The sequence below is a fragment of the Aethina tumida genome, chromosome 5, assembly GCF_024364675.1.
Source record: "Aethina tumida isolate Nest 87 chromosome 5, icAetTumi1.1, whole genome shotgun sequence".
Taxonomy (NCBI): Eukaryota; Metazoa; Arthropoda; class Insecta; order Coleoptera; family Nitidulidae; genus Aethina; species Aethina tumida.
The window spans coordinates 15,222,402-15,239,903 of NC_065439.1; the positions used below are offsets into that span (position 1 = coordinate 15,222,402).

General features: G+C 31.3%; 3 protein-coding genes across 3 annotated transcripts in view; 2 read left to right on the plus strand and 1 right to left on the minus strand.

Moving 5' to 3' along the window:
- The window catches only part of LOC109597106 (protein Skeletor, isoforms B/C), a 71,722-nt gene extending 59,166 nt beyond the window's left edge, over positions 1-12,556 (plus strand). Inside the window, exons 5-12 of the mRNA XM_049967236.1 lie at positions 7,627-7,845; positions 7,897-8,097; positions 8,552-8,572; positions 8,853-9,026; positions 9,082-9,523; positions 9,579-9,768; positions 9,843-10,137; positions 10,187-12,556. Coding sequence (XP_049823193.1) covers positions 7,627-7,845; positions 7,897-8,097; positions 8,552-8,572; positions 8,853-9,026; positions 9,082-9,523; positions 9,579-9,768; positions 9,843-10,137; positions 10,187-10,345 — 1,701 coding nt within the window. The 3' untranslated portion in view covers positions 10,346-12,556. The remainder of the gene's footprint in view (positions 1-7,626; positions 7,846-7,896; positions 8,098-8,551; positions 8,573-8,852; positions 9,027-9,081; positions 9,524-9,578; positions 9,769-9,842; positions 10,138-10,186) is intronic.
- A 179-nt stretch (positions 12,557-12,735) lies between these two features.
- LOC109597120 (actin-like protein 6B) lies at positions 12,736-14,497 on the plus strand. Its single transcript, XM_020012750.2, has 4 exons — positions 12,736-13,138; positions 13,195-13,805; positions 13,860-14,013; positions 14,071-14,497. Exons 1-4 carry the CDS (start codon positions 12,934-12,936, stop codon positions 14,373-14,375), a joined length of 1,275 nt encoding a protein of 424 aa, XP_019868309.1. The 5' UTR covers positions 12,736-12,933; the 3' UTR covers positions 14,376-14,497.
- A 41-nt stretch (positions 14,498-14,538) lies between these two features.
- LOC109597144 (nucleotide exchange factor SIL1) lies at positions 14,539-17,187 on the minus strand. Its single transcript, XM_020012775.2, has 2 exons — positions 16,859-17,187; positions 14,539-15,826 (listed from the first exon to the last, which is right to left on the minus strand). Exons 1-2 carry the CDS (start codon positions 16,980-16,982, stop codon positions 14,670-14,672), a joined length of 1,281 nt encoding a protein of 426 aa, XP_019868334.1. The 5' UTR covers positions 16,983-17,187; the 3' UTR covers positions 14,539-14,669.
- Positions 17,188-17,502: the final 315 nt, after the last annotated feature.

The window sequence follows — 17,502 nt, forward strand, 5'->3', positions numbered from 1 at the left end:
ATGCCTTTTCTGGTAATCTTCTTTCTATACTAAAAGTCTTCTGTGATTTTTGAAAATAATAAGTTCAGATATGATTTTTTTTATTAATTTTACTTCTAATTTTACTAGAAATCTTCAAGTATTAATAATTACTATTTTAAATTAGGGGAACTATTTTGAACTACAGACTAATAATTCGGGAATTCTATGCTAATCTTCCTTTTTATTGGAAGTTTTCTGAAATTCCTTAAATGAAATGATTAAATGATTATTATTTCACTATTTAATTTTTAAAATTGTCTAGTACTAAAAATGACTTTTTGACTCGAGAATCCGTCTTGAACTATAAAGAAATTAGTCTAGAAAACTTGTAAAATTGAGTGGATTGAAAACCACCTTGACCAGAGAAAATTTGTAAGGTTATGAAATAATAATTTAAGAATGACCAAAACTAATACTCTCTGAATTTAAAAACTAATATTTTTACCCTGGAAACTGTCTTGAATTACGAATTCAATAATAATTTTTTTTATTAATTTTGTTTTCAACTTTAAGCCTTCAAAATTTGGTAGTAGTACTAAAAATGATTGTTTATAATTATACTACTATATATATCTTGCTTCTAATTTTTTTACCCATTATTATAAATATGTAATTTTATCTAAAGAAACTATCTTGAACAATAAAATAATGATGATCTTCATTAAAAATAATGTTTTTGACTACTATAAAATAATAATTCGGGAAGGATTTTCTATTTTGATATTACTGCTAATATTTTCTAAAATTATCTGAAATTAAAAACTAAAAATCATTCAGGGATAGTTTTCTTTGTTAATTTTATTTCTATTTTCTATTTTTTTGACTAGAAAAATTGTCTTGAACTCTAAAATAATAATTCAAGAATGATTTTCTACGATCCTATTACTGCTAATATTTTCAAAATTTATAATACAAAAACTACTATTTTTAACTACGAAAACTATCTGATCTATAATATAATAATTCGGGAACAATTTTCTTTGTTAATTTTATTTCTAACTTCTAAATTTGTCTGGAACTAAAAATGAATATTTTTTACATGAATAACTATTTCGAGCTATAAATTAATGATTCACGAATGATTTTCGATGTGCATCTTGATTCTAATTCTGTTAAGAGTCTTCTGAAGTTACCTAGCGTTATAAATGACTGATTTTGACTAGAGAAATTATTTTGAACAATATAATAATAATTAACGAATGATGTCTTTGTTCTAAAATAGTCTGGTACCTCAAGAAACCATCTTGAACTATAAAATAATGATGGTCGAATGCTTCTTCTGATAATTTTCTATCTTTATGTTACATTTGTGTTGTTAAAAATACTTGTTATGACTAGAGAAACTTTCTTGGGTTATAAAATAATAATTCGGAAATAATTTTCTTTGTTAACTACAAGAAATCTTCGAAACTTCTAAAATTATTTACTATTAAAAACAGGGAAACTGTATGGAATTACCTATTATTGTAAATGGCTAATTTCGTCCAGAAAAAAATCTTGAATAATGAAGTAAATAACTAATGATATTTTTATTAATTTTTATTCTACAATAACTTAACTATAATCCTAAAATTGTCGGGTACTAAAAATGATTGTTTTTGTCTCTAAAAATGATTCTGGAATCATTTTATTTATTAATTTTGCTTCTAATTTTACCATAAATCTTCTAAAATTATCTGGTATTAAATCGACTATCTACAAAATAGTAGTTCGGGAAATTCCATTATTAATTTTGTTTCTAATCTTCTAAAATCACTTAGTATTAAAAATAATTGTGAATGATTTTGTCTGGTATTAAGAATTACTGTTTTTAAAACTTTAAACTATTTAAATTCATTGATGAACACTTTTCTGATTCATCTTTCTTTACTTCACTAGTAGTTATTTGAAATTGTTTGGTACTTAAAATTATTTTTTACTAGACAAACTATAAAATAATGATTGATTTACTAATTTTGCATAAATTTTAATTTTAAATTTTTTTATAAAATTTTAATGATAAATATTTGAAATTAACATGTTTTGAATGATAACTGTTAAAATACCTTTTATTTTAAAACTTTAAAATGTTGTTGTTTTCATAATATAAATTGGTTGTATTTGTGAATTGTTACAAAACAAAAATAATTATTATAATTCCTATGCAATCTTGTCCTACTGAAAGTTTAATTTTATTTTAATATGACTAGAATATACACTTTTATCTGCCAATATCTCATTTCATTGACATATAAATTTATTTCTCCTCTGATAATTAAAACCAGAAAGGATCCAGATTTTCTAAATGAAAATTGTAATTAACATATTTTCATTAATACCATTAAAATATCTTTTATTCTAAAACCTCTTTAAAATATTATAATATTTTGTTTTAATATGGCTGTAACTAATTTTAATGAGTTGTTACAAAACAAAAATAATCAAAAATGTATGCAATCTTCTGCCACTGAAATTTTCATCTTTATTATGATTATATAAAATATACATTTTTACCTGGCAATATATCATTTTATTGATATATAAATTTATTTGTCTTGTGACATTTAAAACTGAAGAAAAAATTCAGATTCTCCAAATGAAAATATAGTATTTTTGAACTAAGAAAATGACTGTCCAATAATTTTATTTGTTAATTTTGCTTCTAAATTTATCTGAAGTCTTCTAAAACTGCCTGGTACTAAAAATAACTTATTTTATCTATATAATCTATTTTGAATTATAAAATGATGATAGGTTTTTTTTTTCTGTTAATTTAACTTCTATTTTTAACAAAAGTTTTCTAACACTTAAAAATAACTGTTTTCGACTTTAATAATAATTATTTATAATTAACATGTTTTGATTAATAACCATAAAAATATCTTTTATTCTAAAATAATATAAAATTTTGTTCTAATAATATAGATTGGTTGCATTTTTAATGAGTTATTTCAAAACAAAAATAATAATTATAATTTTTATGCAATCTTGTGTCACTGGTATTTTAATATTTATTATGATTTTATAAAATATACATTTTTACTTGGCAATATATCATTTTATTCATATATAAATTTATTTCTTCTGTGATATTTAAAACTAAAGAAGAGATTCAAATTTTTTTAAATGATAATTGACACTTTTGCAATTAAAATTAAATTAGAAATAAGATTAATAAAAAACATCAGTCACTAATTATATTAATTGCAGATTTAAAGGTTATTAGATTATTATTTCCTTGATATTAAACAAAAGGATATCAAAATGTAGTTTGCAGTAATGGACTAAATTATTGTAATATTTAAAAAATGAAAATAATAAATATTTTATTTTGCATTTATTTTTGCATGATATCATATTTTACTTAAATACAGTAAATAAACAGTTTTATAAATTTCTTATGTTATAAATGCACAAAACAAATTATATAAAAACATTTTATAACAGGCAAAATGTAAGAAATTTAATTTCGGTATAATTGCCCCAATTAAAATTATGAATAATAGTAATTTTAAAGTACAGAAGAGCAATTGCACAGCAATAAACGGTAATCGGGGGCCAACACGATTATCTTAACCGCCGCCATCAAAAAATTAACAACGGAAACATTCAAAAATAATTGCCGCGCTGCCCCCAAATCATCCTTCACTTTAAAAAAAAAAAACATCAACACACACATACAGAGAAATCGTACGATCCTCGCCCCTATTTCGAGGGGCGCGACGGTCCGTTCCGTCGGAAGGTGGTCCCTGCCACAGTAACATTATATCGACCTGCGTCGCGCGTTCGGCGTCGCGACGCACCGGATCTCGGGACGCACGCCAAAATGGCCACTCCCGCGCTCCCCGCGGGGTGGAACGACTGAATTTATTACCGTTCGAGATGCTTATTTAACGTCTCCGAGAACTGACTTCGATCTGCCCCCCGCCCCGCGTTTCTTTTCTTTTCCTTTATTTTTTTTTTCTCGGCTTCCAGGAGTCGATCGTGCGATCCGCTTTGATCGCAATTAAAAGGATTTATTTTGCATTAAGGATTGATGTGTTTAAAGAGGGTAAACAGTTGGAGGCGACTTAAAAAATTTTTGTTTGGATCACGGATAATTTAAAGAAAACGGTCTTTAAGGCGATTAAGACTTAGTTGGTTTAGTTGGTCTCAAATTAATTATTAATCTGGCGAAATTTGATTGTCCTTGATTTGAGGAACTAACTTAAACTTTAATATGATGATAAGCGAATGCTTTTTCTGGTAATCTTCTCAATTACTAGAAATCTTTTAAAATTGTGTTGTATTAAAAATCATTGTTTTTAAAAAACATCAATAATAATTCAGAAAATTATTCATTCTCTGTTAATATTACTTCTAACTTTACTAGAAATCTGCTAAAATTGACTGGTATTAAAAATTAGTGATGATGATAGGCAAATGATTCTTTTTTTGTTAATTTTACATCGATTTTTACTACTCTTAAAAATGGCTCATTTTGACTAGAGATTCTGACTTGTACAATAAAATAATTATTAAATTAAAAAGGACTTCTATTTATTATTGAAGGTATCTTACATGGTAAGCAGATTATTTTCTTTTCTATTCTATGTCTTTTAGAATTATCTTAAACTATAAAATAATGATAACTTTCTTTGTTTATTTTACTTCTAAATTTATTAGAAGACTTCTAAACTGTTGAATTATATAAAATGATGCAAGTGATTTTTTCTCTTAATGTTGAAATCTTTTAAAACTGTTTGATATATTAAAAATTAACAGCTATGTTGAATTATAAAATAATGATAAGCAAATGATTTATTCTGTCAATCTTACTTCGACTTTTATTAATTAAAACTATAAAATAATGATTTCTCAATAAATTTCTTTGTTAATCTGACTTTTAAATTTATCAGAAGTCTTCTAAAACTGTCTAGTACTGAAAATAACTGATTTTAATAATACACGCTAATGATAAGTAAAAAATTTTTTCTGTTAATTTTACTTTGGTCTTCTAAAACTGCTTGACATTAAAAATGGCTGAATTCGACTATAACATAATGATTACCCAAAAATTTCTTTGATAATCTTACTTCTAAATTTATCAGAAGTCATCTAAAACTGTCTAGTATAAAAACTAATTGATTTTAACTATAGAAGCTATCCTGAATTATAAAATGATGATAGACAAGTGATTTTTTCAGTTAATCTTTCTTCTAAATTTACCAGAAGTCTTCTAAAACTGTTTGATATTAAAAATAACTAATTGCAAGTATAGAAGCAGTGTTGAATTATAAAATAATGATAAGCAAATGACTTTTGTGTTAATCTTACTTCGACCATTACCAAAGGACTTCTAAAACTCCCCGATAATAAAAATGGCTTAATTCAACTCGAGAAACTTTCTTGAACAACAAAATAATGATTGCCCAATAAATTTCTTTTTTAATCTTGCTTCTAAATTTATCAGAAGTCTTCTAAAACTGTCTAGTATTAAAAATAACCGATTTCAACTATAGAAGGTATTTTGAATTATAAAATGATGATAAGCAAGGGTTTTATTTTCTGTTAATCTTGCTTCTAAATTTACCAAGACTCTTTTAAAACTGTATAATATTAAAAATAACTAATTTCTGTTAATTTTATTCTGACCTTTATCAAAGGTCTTATAACTATTTGGCATTAAAAATGTCAGAATTCGACTGGAGAAACTATCTTGAACTACAAAATAATGATTGCCTAATGAATTTCTTTTTTAATCTTTCTTCTAAATTTATCAGAAGTCTTTTAAAACTGTCTAATATTAACAATAACTGATTTTAACTATAGAAGGTATCTTCAATTATAAAATGATGATAGGCAAGTGTTTTATTTTCTGTTAATCTTTCTTCTAAATTTACCAAGAGTCTTTTAAAACTGTATAATATTAAAAATAACTGATTGCAACTAATGCTTTTTTCTATTAATTTTATTTTGACCTTTATCAAAGGTCTTATAAATATTTGGCATTAAAAATGGCAGAATTCGACTGGAGAAACTATCTTGAACTACAAAATAATAATTGCCCAATAAATTTCCTTTTTAATCTTTCTTCTAAATATATCAGAAGTTTTTTAAAACTGTCTAATATTAAAAATAACTAATTTTAACTATAGAAGGTATCTTGAATTATAAAATGATAATATCAAAAGTCTTCTAAATCTGTCGGTTATTAAAAAATGCTGAATTCGACTCGAGAAACTTTCTTGAACTACAAAATAATGATTGCCCGATAAATTTCTTTTTTAATATTTCTTCTAAATTTATCAGAAGTCTTTTAAAACTGTCTAATATTAAAAATAACTTATTTTAATTATAGAAGCTATTTTGAATTATAAAATAATGATAAGCAAGTAATTTTTTTCTGTTAATTTTGCTTCTAAATTTGTCAGAAGACTTCTAAAATTGTTTGATATTAAATATAACTAATTGTTGTTATAGAAGCGACCTTGAATATCAAAATAATGATAAGTAAAAGATTTTGTCTGTTAATATTACTTTGACCTCTTTCAAAGGTCTTCTAAAACTGTTTGGCATTAAAAATGGCTGAATTCGATTGAAGAAACTATCTTGAACTATAACATAATGATTGCTCAATAAATTTCTTTGTTATTCTTGCTTCTAAATTTATCACAAGTCTTCTACAACTGTTTGATATTAAAAATAACTAATTGTAGGTATAGAAGCTATGTTGAATTATAAAATAATGATAAGCAAATTATTTTTTCTGTTAATTTTACCTTTATCAAAGGTCTTCTAAAACTGTCCGCAAATTAAAAAAGGCAAGATTCCACTCGACTTTCTTGAACTACAAAATAATGATTGCCCAATAAATTTTTTTGTTACTCTTGCTTCTAAATTTATCAGAAGTCTTCTAAAATTGTTTGATATTAAAAATAACTAATTGTAGGTATAGAAGTTACATTGAATTATAAAATAAACCAATTATTTTTTCTGTTAATCTTTACTAAAGATCTTCTAAAACTGTCTGGTATTAAAAATGTCAGAATTCGACTCGAAAAACTGTACTATAAAATAATGATTGCCCAATAAATGTCTTTGTTAATTTTGCTTCTATTATAAAATTTATCAAAAATCTTATAAAATTGTCTGGTATCAAAAATTGCTGATTCTGACTAGAGAGTCTGTCAATAAAATGTTAATTAATCAATAATGTTTTGTATTAATCTTGCTAGGTTGAAAACTATTAGAAATCTTGCCAAATTATCTGGTATCGAAGTAACTGTAAAGAAAAATGCCTTAAACTATCATGTATAATTTAATTAAAATATATTTAAGGCAATTAAGACTTTGTAATTGGTTACAAATTAAGTATTAATGTAATATTAATAAAATAAGGCGTAAGAATCAATCAGTTAACAATATTAAATGCAACGATAACAATTAAAAATTATAATAACAATGGATAATTGGTGCGTCGCCTTAAAGCGTCAAGATCCCAATTGCACGTCACATCCCTCGTGCAAATGTGGTGGCCCACTCGAAACAAATTAATGGCGCGTCACGAAAAACAAAGGCGCTGTCACCGACAGCCGACAACGACGACGCACAGCACCGCAGAATTGAAGTTTTTAATTGTCGCAGGTCGATTTCGGGGAGGTTTTCATACCGCCGAGCCTGGAGGTGCCGAAGCCCAGGGTGTTGCCCGAATTCAAACGTCTTGCACACGGCCTCCGATCGGACAACATCAGCATATTGGACGCGAAGACGTTTTACATACCGAACCTGCATTACGACGGTGCCGGACCCGACGCTTACTTCTGGGTTGGGAACGGATCGGAACCGCACGCTCACGGCATCAAGGTAAAACAACTCCCGGTTGGAGAGTTTAGGTGTTACAGCGGTTTCGTTTAGGTTCCGAACGAGATGAACTCTTTGGAACCACTGCACGGGTACCAAGGCGAAGACATCGAGATACAGTTGCCCGGTTCGTTGACGGTTTACGACATCGATTGGTTGGGGATTTGGTGTGTGCAATATAGGCACAACTTTGGACACGTGAACATACCGAAGGATTTGGATGTACCTCCCGCTTTGGGGCAAACAAAAATATCAGTAAGTTTGTGATTCGAGAGAATTTCCTCCCTTTTCAATCTGTAGATATGGATTTTGACTCATTTGGACCTTTAAATTTTTCTTTTATTTGGCATGGACTCTTTGGGTTCTTTTTTAATGCTTTTGAAAGAAACTTTACAACCAATATTTTGATTAGTTAAACACCCTAATAACCTTATGAAACGTTTTCTTAAAGCGACCAATGTCTGGGAAACCTAAGAAAACGAATAGCTCTGCATGCAGAACCCCGAATTCCTGGTTTGGTTTATCTTTAGTGGTTGTTTTGCTTGGTATGTTGTTTTACCCAATAATTTTTGATTAATTTTAATTGGTGCTGTTTATTTTAGTTGGCCTGCTCACCTTCAAGTAGTTAGCGTGGTTGTTTAAGTAGACTTATTATAATTTTATACTTAACATGTTTATTTTTCCTACTTAATAATAACTATTTTTGTAGCCTCCGTGGTGGTATAATCCTGTAAGTACTACAACTCTTTCCGACTAGATCTAGCAATAGTATTCATTATTTATTTGTTGCTGTTTAATATGCAAATATACAGTAGAAACTTGAACTTTTCTTTTATTTTTCACATCCTTGGTTCGCAGACACTCGCACACGTTCTCGCGAAAATCACCAAAAAAAAAGTTTGCTGATTTTCCAGACCGTTGTTCTTGAAGCTTGAATTTTCTTTCCTTTTTGCCGTGCGGCGTTGCCTTTGGCCTTTGGTGTTGTTTAATTGTCGTTCTGTTTCTGTAAGACGAGTACAGCCCGATCTCCCGCCTCCACAAACTGTCGGGAGTTTTTAGACAAACGTTTACAAGTGCGATGGGAACTTAAAGGAGACATGGTGGAGATAACACTGTCCGCCAAAATACGCGAGGACCAGTACATCGCCTTCGGACTGTCCGGCGCCCAAAATCGTCCACAAATGGTACTTTAACTTTTCCAAACTAAACACAAATCCAACCGATAAATGTCTTGCTTAGGTTGGAGGAGACGTGACGGTGGCATTTTGGGACAAGGATGCGCTGGAGTTCAAAGCGGTCGACTACTACATGTCCCACACGGCCCAATGCGACGGTAAAGCGGGCGTATGTCCGGATGAAAGGATCGGAGGTCGCGATGATGTAACGTTGATTTCCGGTGACCGGAAGAACGGTGTCACCACCATCAAATACAGCAGGCCTTTGCAAACCAACGAAGCTGTAAACGATCGGCCCATTCCTAGTCAAGGGGAGGTCAACGTCATAGCCGCCTTTGGATTATTGAACGCAAGAAAGGAGGCGAACGCCCATAGTATGACCGACAAGACCACCGACGATGTCAAGATTGATTTTGGGCAGTACGACGACCACCAGTGTACCATCAGCCTGGACGACTTGGTCGACGAAAACGGTCCTAAACCGTGGCCACCTGCCAGGATCATCGGTAACAAACTGCAGTAGTGTCTCACTTGTGGTAAATTATCAATAAATTGTTACAGGAGAGAACACGTTTACGGCCAGAATAGGACCAACAGGAGGCAAAAGAGGTTACACTCCAATAACAGGCCATCCATCCTGGGGCATTTGCTGGTACATAAACGACATGCTTATACCAGAAATCACGGTGGAAAGGGGACAAACATACACGTTCATCGTTGAAGGGGGAGCCGACGAAACAAATCCAGCCAGGTACCATTTACTTCCCTCAATATACACTCTAAGGTCACTCAGTTTCAATAGTGTACTAACTTTGTTCTCTGTAGATTTCATCCGTTTTACATAACAAACTCCTCCGAAGGAGGCTACGACCAAAAAACGGAGGAGGAGCGTCAGAAGCAAAAGATCTACGCCGGCGTCGGCATAGATTCGAGCGGTTATCCGTATCCAACGGCTTACGGAAAGTACTGCGAGTGGACGCACATCAGCATCGACAGATCCTCCGAGTCGGACACTTTTAAGGATTACATGAAAACTTTGAGGCTGGAATGCGACCAAGGCGAACCGGGTTATTTGAATTGGACCGTGCCTTTCGAGGCTCCGGACCTTTTGTACTATCAAGTAAGTCAATTCGTGCGTGTTTTACATTTAATTAACGCGTTTATTTCAGTGTTACACGCACAATAATTTGGGCTGGAAGATACACGTCGTGGATCCGGGGACGATAAGCGAACAGGTGGATTCCGGATCGAATGGATTGGAGGCTACGGCACTGTTGCTTGTAACTGCGGTGATTTGTCTGGCTAAAATACGAATACTGGCCATATAACCAAACGAAATCCATTGCTGAGGATAATTATTGAATGAAACGTCACCGAAAGTGTGACTGTGGTACAATAAATTTATTAACAAACGTATGACAATATAAAGACTTTACTTATGAGGTCAATTTGCTAAACGATATCTCGACAATAATTTTTATTGATAAGTATTATGGAGTCAATCCAGATAAAACATGCACAAAATAATACATTATAAGATACATACATGAACGTTGAGTTGTTTAAGGCTGTTTTTTGCGACAATAAGATGTTCTCCTCGTTTTTTTACATATTAATATTATACATATCTCGAGTATTATACAGTTCATAGACAATACTAAACATAAAATGGAAATACTTGGTGCAAAACTCGTAGCATCGAATTAAATATACCTGGAAACTTTATGTCATATCTGGACTGCGTTGAATTCATATCAATACAAAATTATCAACTTACAAGTAACAAAATTTTCACTTAATTATATAACACAGTTTTTAAGTAAATTTCGGGTACATTTAACACATTGCTCGAAAATTATCAACCCAATTATCCAAAAACAAATCGAGGTTTTTTGTGAACAAAAGTTCGAGCCTCCCTTGTGTCGTGATTTGGGTATTTTAAAATAAAGCTCTAAAGGAGCGGCGTATCAAAATAAAAAATCAAAGCATATTCAATCACGAATATCATTGAAAACATATCGAAATAAGGGCTTAGTTGCCTTTATGTTATTATAATTATATGAAATGTTTACTATAGGATTATTTTGCGTTGGTAGCATTAAGTGTTTTCATTTTATTACCTGATATTTATATGTGTCTACATTTTCTATTTTATATATATTACGTATATTTACCATATGTTTATCGTAGGCTTAGAATAAATAATATAAATGTAAGAGTTTTTCGTTGTTACGTTGAATGTATTGTTTGTTGTCGTTTCAAGCCTGAGGCCGAACAATAGACAATAATTTGACATTTTTTGGCATATTTCATTGTATATTGTACTGTTATTAACATAGTTGTAATATTTATACGTTGTATTGTTACTTAAGTCCAATTCAGACAATAAAATGACCTAAAAAGTCAATTAGTTGACAATAAAAAAGAATATGATATACATTAAACTGTATTTTCTTCGATATTAATATTTTAAGGATGGACTTTCTGTCCGTAAATGGAAATGTACATTGTTTTCTACTTAATAGGCTGCAACTCCGTTCAGTCAATAGTAGAAAATGTTAGATTAAGATTTTTCTGTCCTATACAACAATATCTTCGATGTAAATATATTTGCTGATTGTTTTTTTCCTTTTATGGTGTGTTCTTGATACTATAATATTTATAGAATATAATATATAACTAATAAGTAAATGTAAGACGTTAATTTTATAAATTTTAAATGATCAATAGATATTTTAAATTTTTAAATATAAAATTTATGACTTATAAAATATATAATTTAAATAGTTATAAAAAAATTATTGTGAGAGAAATGGTAACTAATCAAATTTTTATCCAATAAAAATTAATAATAATAAATGAGATAAAGATGTACATAAGTTATAAAATTAAGAAAAAAATAAAGAAGGTGGAAAATATGTAATAAAATATAAAACTAATGTAAGAATCTATTGATCATTTTTCCTATTTTATGCTTAATTTGTTAATTTTGTTAAAGTTTTGTGTAATTAATTATACATTTATATATTGTTTTGTATTATAATGTTTTAATATTGCTGTTTATTTGGCTCGTTTAGATGTGTGAAAATTTTCAAGACAATAATACAGATGTTTATTAATTAGGCTAATTTATACAATAATAATATTAATTAAGATTAACACAGAAACGATCCAATTCGAAATGTATTCTTTTTCGATTGAAGGTACTAATTAGAATTAATATGTGTCATTGACAATAAGCAACTCGTAAACTAGCTCCGATTAATAGTTATGTAATTTGAATCAATTAATTAACGACAATATAGTATGTACACTTAATTTACGTATGTATGTATAAAGATTTCCATAATTTAAGGAAGTTAAGTTATTGGAGTGCCTTTTGTAAGATATATTTTTCACTTTTCGTGTAATCGCTTTTTAATTGAATACTTTTAAAAAAATATATGTCGTATTTAAATGAAATCTTCATATGTGGCCCTACATCAATGTATAATGCTAGTTTGTAGGCAATTTTATTTAAATAAACTCAATGTGGAAGACTAGTTTTTTCATTTACCCAAATTTATTTAATTATTTATAAAATAAGAAAGTAAAGAAAAATTCAATTTTGAATTTGAAATTGAGTGCGTTAAGTAGCGCCATCTACCTGTTACTTTCCATACTATAACAAGTAAGAAAACTACAAGCAACAATCTTAGGTGATCCTCTTTAAAAACAAATGCTCATTAACTAATACCATCGATATAGCTTTAAACAATATTGTCAAAACAGCCTCGTTCAGCCAAAACATCCGAATATCAATTCATTATTTGACAGTTGGCGTACCCGAAGGACGCTTGTTTGTTGCCCGTCTGTCAAACATAACCTCCTTTAACTTTGTGTTTGTTGCTTTTTCGGTCTCACCATTGATAAAAAAATGTCGGGGGGGATGTTATATGGGGGCGACGAGATCGGTGCGTTGGTCTTCGACCCCGGCCACCACTCGTTGCGCGTCGGCTACGCCCAGGAGGACACGCCGAAGGCCGAGATCCCGGCTTGCATCGGCGTCGCGCCGGACGACTCACCCAAACTCGAGCCGGAGGTCAAGCCGGAAGATGGAAACGTTACTACCTCACCCTCAGGTAAAGTTTATATTATTAACGAGTTTGTTCGTTGTTTAATGAGCGTGTGGTTTTAGCCTACAAGTATTTTATTGACACAACATTCCTGCACACTCCCAGACCGAATTTAGAGCTGCACAACTACATGAAAGATGGCATGATAGAAAACTGGGACTTGTTCGAAAAGATCTTAGATTATTCATATGAAAAAATTATACAGTCCGAGTCCCAGTATCACCCGGTGTTGTTCTCAGAATGCCCCTGGAACCAGAGGCAGAAGCGTGAAAAACTGACGGAAATCATGTTCGAAAAGTACAAAGTGCCGGCGTTCTTCCTTGTAAAGAACGCCGCTTTGGCTGCGTTCGCTAATGGACGCGCCACCGCTTTGGTTATTGACAGTGGGGCTACTCATACGACGGCAGTGCCAGTTTTGGACGGATATGTGTTGACTAACGCTGTCGTTAAATCGCCTTTGGGCGGCGATTTTTTGGTGATTCGCAGCAAAGAGATGTTGGAGAGTATGGGAATTGATCTGACGCCTGCTTCCTTGATAGCCAACAAGGAAGTGGTGAGGGAGAAGGACAAGCCAAGGTACACAAAGAAGAAGCTCAGTTTTACACCTAGTAACAGTTACATGTCTTATATGATGAAGAGAACTGTTCAAGACTTTCAACAGACAGTCCTGCAGGTGTGAATAAAAAATAAACTCAAATGTAGGAAATGGTGTAAAGATTATTTGTAGGTTTCAGATAGCCCATATGATGAGAGGACTGCGTGCAATTTGCCGACCGTCCACTACGAGTTTCCTTCAGGGTATCATCAAGATTTTGGCCACGAGAGGTACAAACTAGCTGAAGGCTTGTTTGATCATGCAGTATTAGGAGCGGGTCATTTAGGTTCGTAATTATTATAGTATTTAAAAGGTACATAGGCTAATAATTTTTTATTTACAGCTGCAACAAGCGCAGGAATGTGTGACGTGGATATCCGCCCCGCTTTATACAGTTCTGTAGTTTTAACTGGTGGAAACTCTCTAGTACAAGGTTTCAGTGAAAGATTGAGCAAAGACTTGTCGAGTCGCACACCCGGTTCCATGCGACTGAAGATGATCGCGGCGAATGGCACAGTAGAACGTAGATTCGGAGCATGGGTTGGAGGATCGATTCTCGCCTCTATCGGAACGTTCCAACAAATGTGGGTTTCGATGCAAGAATATCAAGAGTCCGGCAAAGCGCAGATTGACAGAAAGTGTCCTTAAACTATCGTTTACGATTGTGAGGTGTTGTAAATGTTTATTGACGTAATTGTTGGAATTTTAAATTATGAATTAATTGTATGAATGGAAACATGTTTATTTTGTAATAAATACTTCTTGTATCATTTTATTGTGTTATTGGATGAGGGTTTACTGAATAAATTAATATCTAAAACAAATTTATTTACAATAATTTAAACACATATAACATATAAATTATCTAGTCACATCACACAAGTACAAAAACAAACGCAGTCTTTGAAAAATAAAGTACTGACTGACAAACTACTCAAACATTCACAGTTCAGTCTTTGAAGCGTTGTTTATGCTGAGTATTTCCGAAATAATGTCGTAGATACTTTGAAAGTAGTCTTGATTGCTCAAATCAGCACTTTTGGAATTTTCCAATTTGGCCAAAGTTTTATATCTGACTTTTAGTTCGTGCAGTAACGACTTGTCAAATATAACGTGACAGTAAGTTTTGACAGTTTTCATTGCCAGCAGACACTTCTCAATCCGATCATGATCTTCGATGTTCATCAGAACTGTGGTAAGCAACATTTTATCAATATTTTCGCACCAGTTGTTATCCAAAAGAATGTCTTTAAAATTTACAAGTTTGTATTGACTGTTGACGGTTTCATTTTCGTGTTGGCGTCCTTCCTCGTTTTCAATCCACAAATCACTAATTAGAGTGGCAATTTTGATTTGTATTTTGTTAGTATCGTTTTCAAACGACTTGGACAGGACCGCGATTCCTCCTTGCTCTATGAAACTCTTTTGGGCCAAGGGAAAACGCCTCAACAACGATCCCAGGGCAGAAATGCCAGCGGATTTGACGATTTCGTTTTGTTCAACGGCCAGTAGCCGTAACAACTTGTACAGACATCCAGATTCCAGACAATAGATCTGTACTTTACCGTTATTTTGTACCAGAGACCCGAACAATTTGAGAGTCATCTGCTTGATTTCCGGATCGGTCTCGTTGAAATTACGATAGACGATTTTATTGAAACCATCCTGTCGCACGAATTCAATCGCGTTGTCGATCTGATGCGATAAATAATCCAGATCTTCGATTATAATCAACACCTTTTCGAGATTAATGTTCTCCTTCTTCATTTGCGCTTCGAAATCGACCAGCAAATCGGCAATCACTTCCGAATCCTGTTTTGGTGCCAAATTCAAATCGGCCAGCGAAATCTTCAGCTCCTCGTACGATTTGAACCGTTCGTTAGGGTCGGAAGGATTCAAATTCTGTATGTCATCGGACTTGATGTTTTTCAGTGATTCTTTTAGCATTTCGCGATCGAGGACGAATTCTTCGTCGTCGCCCACATCGACAGGTAACAGGGCCTGGGTTTTTGATTTATGGTCGTCGTCTAGAAGTTTCGCTTCCGTTACACCCTTCTCTAAATTTACCCTAACGTGCAGACCTTTGGGGATTTTTTGACCTGGAAAACAATGCCGGTCGTCACGTTCGCAGTTTTCGGGCCACGTGGTTCAAAATTCATGCATTTTGTGTAAATATATATGTAGATTTTATCGGAAACAATTTAATTTTATTAACTGTAATAAATTACTCTAATACTTTATACAGTTCTGTAGTAACAAATTACTAAATAATTTTCATCTTTTAACAGATTTTGCGGTTAAACCACGTGGTTAATATTTTATGAGATTATACTAAAATCGTAATTTAGGGAGTAAAGCTCTTTGTTCTATAACCAAGATATAATAGTTAGGCATTTTTTTAAATTATAAACTTATATTGACAAGTTGCATAGTGGACACAACAATAACAATAAACATTATGTACAAGATGTTTCTAAAATAGGAAGTAGAACAAGTTGAAAACGACTATGAATAAAATGTAAATAATTCTTTATAACAATATGAAAAGCTTCAGAATTTTAAAAAATATTCAGTGGTGTAGAAAATAGGACGGGAAACAGAGGAAAACCTCTAAAATTCACGATTCACAGTATCACTATCGAAAAAATTTATTACATTGAATTGTAGGTATGTGATTTAGGATAAACATACCAAATTTAAAAACTGTTGGACCAAAGGTTATGAAAATATGAGAAAAAAAAAAAACAAATTTTGAAATTCACAGAAATTAGACCTAGATTTTCTTCATTATTGGATGTATGAGTTATACCTACTCTCAAATTTTGATCATCTATTTTGAAACACTTTGTATATATTGGCATAAAATGCATGTTTTTAATTAATTTTAATAAGGTAATGATACTATATATTCTTTCTATATTAAGCAAACATATTTTTTATTATTAATAATATATTTTTTAATTTTAAAAGCCCCTTTTTATAGAAACATATCATCAGAATGAAGTAATGAATATTACAATAAAGTGGACTATCTCTAACGAATTTATTTACCAATTGTCTGGTCTATTCTTTTAAAATGTGAGTAGTTTTTAAAAAAGTCACTCAATTATACAATAATAGTACGAATTTACCTTTTTTAACGACTTGCCATTCATGAGTCGGAATAAAATTAGTCTCGTCGTCATTTTCTTCTGACGCAACGATACAACAGCACATTACTAACACGGAAATGAAGAGGAACGTTTGCAAACTCATGTTTTGATAATTTTAAGCGAAATCTGATTGTAAAACACGTAAAACATTAACATTTATATTTATTTGAGGTTAACGTGTAATGTCATTCGTTGTCAACTGTCATGATTTGTTATGTTTTGATTGGTCGAATAGAGACTTTAATTTGACTGGACTTTTAATGAACAATGTACTTTTTAATTCATCCCCAGTTGTGTGAAAAGAAAAACAACAAACGCATTTATTTATTACAATTTGTTTTATTTAAGTGATTGGGCGGTAGAAAAATCGGCCACAACAAAAGCTTTAAATGTTATTTGAATTCGAGTTGTGCGCAATTGGTTAGTGCGCAGATAGTGTTCAAGAACTCGATGTCATCATTATTAAAACAATGATTTAAAATTAATGCAATACATAAATCTGTTGCCAAGACAACCGTTATTGATTATGTGAATTGTCACGTTTATATAAGTATAAGTTGTTAACAGTCAATGCTTTTTTGTAACATTATGAATGCTGTAACTTGTGGTCGTAGCCTGAGATA

Bases quoted from the DNA above. Each gene is read 5' to 3' on its own strand.
- LOC109597120 (XM_020012750.2), top strand. From the start codon at position 12,934: ATGTCGGGGGGGATGTTATATGGGGGCGACGAGATCGGTGCGTTGGTC. The intron at 13,806-13,859 runs GTGTGAATAAAA...GATTATTTGTAG, and splicing joins TTCAACAGACAGTCCTGCAG to GTTTCAGATAGCCCATATGA. The intron at 14,014-14,070 runs GTTCGTAATTAT...TTTTATTTACAG, and splicing joins ATTAGGAGCGGGTCATTTAG to CTGCAACAAGCGCAGGAATG.
- LOC109597144 (XM_020012775.2), bottom strand. From the start codon at position 16,982: ATGAGTTTGCAAACGTTCCTCTTCATTTCCGTGTTAGTAATGTGCTGT. The intron at 15,827-16,858 runs GTAAATTCGTAC...ATTGTTTTCCAG, and splicing joins ATGGCAAGTCGTTAAAAAAG to GTCAAAAAATCCCCAAAGGT.